The 2,692-nt window shown below is 34.4% G+C and overlaps 1 protein-coding gene across 1 annotated transcript; it reads right to left on the bottom strand.

Annotated features, from left to right (window-relative positions):
* Positions 1-1,127: 1,127 nt before the first annotated feature.
* LOC106880045 (transcription elongation factor, mitochondrial) lies at positions 1,128-2,429 on the bottom strand. Its single transcript, XM_014929845.2, has 2 exons — positions 2,254-2,429; positions 1,128-1,560 (listed from the first exon to the last, which is right to left on the bottom strand). Exons 1-2 carry the CDS (start codon positions 2,344-2,346, stop codon positions 1,141-1,143), a joined length of 513 nt encoding a protein of 170 aa, XP_014785331.1. The 5' UTR covers positions 2,347-2,429; the 3' UTR covers positions 1,128-1,140.
* Positions 2,430-2,692: the final 263 nt, after the last annotated feature.

The following is a 2,692-nucleotide window of genomic DNA, read 5'->3' as shown; positions in this document are numbered from 1 at the left end:
ATATATATATATATATATATATACCCTAACTCTTCGAAATGTTTAGTTTTAGAATGGTGGCAGCTGACGAAGGAAATGTTCTCTATGTGGCCTGTGTGTTTTCTGTACTCTGTTTATCATTTTGTCCACGTTTATTTTGCAACGTCCTGTATCCAGATATGCATCTATATATATATACAGGTAGATGTAGGTATGTACATACATGTACGCGTATATGCACATACTCATTTATCTGTATTATATATATATGTGTGTGTGTGTGTGTGTATATATATATATATATCTATCAATACACTGATACATATATATATATATAATTTTTGTATTTTATTAAAAAACTTTGGAATGTAAAAAACAGAAGAAAAGAAATGAGTTTGATTTCCCCTTCCATTGAGGATAATGTTGGTTGTTTGATTTATCATTATTAAGGTGGTGAGCTGGTAGAATTGTTAGCTTGCCAGGTGGAATGCTCAGCAGTATTTCATCTGCCGTTACATTCCGAGTTCAAATTCTGCCGAGGTCAACTTTGCCGTTTATCCTTTTGAAGTTGATACATTAAGTACCAGTGAAACACTGGAGGTCAATGTAATCAACTTAACTCCTCTTGCAAAAAAAATCACCTGGGGTAGCTACGGGCCTTGCCAGTTCCTATCAAGCCGTCCAACCCATTGCCAGCATGGAAAATGGACCTTAAATGTTGATGATGAAATTAGAACTTATTAAAATTTCATGATGATGATGATTTGTTAGAAACAAGGTAGCGAGCTGGCAGAACTGTTAGCATGCTGGGCAGAATGCTTTAGTGGCACTTGACAACCGATGCTGGTGTGTTTACGTCCCAGTAACTTAGCGGTTCGGCAAAAAGAGAACGATAAAATAAGTTCTAGGCTTACAAAGAATAAGTCCTGGGGTCGATTTGCTCAACTAAAGGCGGTGCCCCAGCATGGCCGCAGTCAAATGACTGAAACAAGTAAATGAGTATACAACGGACTTAGCGATTCAACAAAAGAAACTGATAGAATAAGTAGCAGGTTTTAAAAGAATAATTACTGGGTTTGATACATCTGACTAAAAATTCTTTGAGGCAGTGCCCCAGCATGGCCACGGTCTAATGATTGAATCGAGTATGAAATAAAAGATTCATTTATTGAGAATAATTAATTTATAAAATGATAGAGCTTGTAGTAAGCAACAGGTTATCTTTTCTTGCTGCACTGTATCGTACTGGAAGAAGCGGTCGGAGAGCGGCTTAGATATATTTACGTCAAGGTCACAGTATGTTCTTTTGTGGTTGATGATGTCTCTGAATATGTGTTGCCCACTCACTCGTTCACCACCGATGGACAGGTTAAAGAGTCTGTTAATGGCATTGGGCCTGATGGTGTAAACACGATGAGTTTTGTCCACGTTGTAGTTATGGTTTAACATGGTCACCAACATTGATTCGATGGTTCGCAGACTGACAACAAATGGTACGACTCGTAGACTTGGGTAGCGGTAGGTCTTATTCTCCAGGGTGTATATACTTGCCTTAGGTAGGTTTTCAATGCAATTATGAATCTGAAGAAATAATTTATATATCAATTTTAATGCTGTATATAAAATATTCTTGTAGATTAATAAAAATGTTACAATTACTATTAGTTTCAAATCCAATCAAATGCCTGGATTTCCTCCAGGTCATTAAACTGTCACTTGTTATTACATTGCAGTAAATCCAGACTCACAAATATATACATAATGAGTTAAAACAATCTTTTACAGCAACATAATTAGCATAAATGTAGCAGTTTTCTGATTAACATAACATTCCTGATGATTTTAGTAAAGAGAACTTTGAAATTTTATTATATAGTTATACATTTAATGATATCCTAATGAAACAGCTGTTGAACAGCTGAACACAAACACAATATATAAGCAAAACGTAACATTTATGCTTTTCTGCACACACTGAGCTTACAATCCCTGTATTTATACTACCAGAACATTCTGGAAGTTCTTGAAAGTTCTAGAAAATTCTGCTTCAGCCACTCAGTGCTGAATCAGTCTGAAATGTAATGGAAGATAAAGTCAGTTTCGAAACACTGAAGCCCAGGTCACAGAAGCAAAGTTTGAAGGGAATGGTAGTTATTCCCTTTGATTTCTAGAGAGAAACAAATAGGAAATAACACCAGCCAAAACACAAAATAAATGAATAAATAAAAATTGTGTTACACAGAGTTAGTTGCAATATGAACGAAAAGAGAATACCTTTTCAAAGTATGCAGTAACATCATATTTCATATAGAGCTTATTGAAAATCATTGTTTGATTCCAGTCGACTACATCAAGGTTTCGAGACATCTTCAACCATGTGATACGATCAGTCTGAATGTCTAAGGCTACAAGACTTGTTATAGACTGTTTGGGAGACAGAAACAAACAAACAAACAAAAAAAAAAAAACATTAAATATATACATATATATATATATTCTATACATAGATAAGTTATTTAATATGTATGCATAAAATGTGTGCTAGTGAGTGTTTGTGTATGTTAGTACTTATTTAACCAGTTTTAAATGGAGATAAGACATCACCTTGTGATATGAACCATATACCTATATATATATATATAAATATATATATACCCTAACCCTAACCCAATCACAATTGAGCAAACAACTTTATGTATTCACACCATTCAAA

Source organism: Octopus bimaculoides, chromosome 22 (assembly GCF_001194135.2).
Source record: "Octopus bimaculoides isolate UCB-OBI-ISO-001 chromosome 22, ASM119413v2, whole genome shotgun sequence".
Classification (NCBI taxonomy): domain Eukaryota; kingdom Metazoa; phylum Mollusca; class Cephalopoda; order Octopoda; family Octopodidae; genus Octopus; species Octopus bimaculoides.
The sequence above is the reverse complement of the archived record's forward strand: the minus strand, read 5'-3'. Positions and strand labels throughout refer to the sequence as shown.

What these genes read in the sequence shown, in the direction of transcription:
- LOC106880045 (XM_014929845.2), bottom strand. Translation starts at nt 2,346, where the DNA reads ATGTCTCGAAACCTTGATGTAGTCGACTGGAATCAAACAATGATTTTC. An exon ending in TTACTGCATACTTTGAAAAG is followed by an intron (nt 1,561 to 2,253) that starts GTATTCTCTTTT and finishes TTATTTCTTCAG; the next exon opens with ATTCATAATTGCATTGAAAA.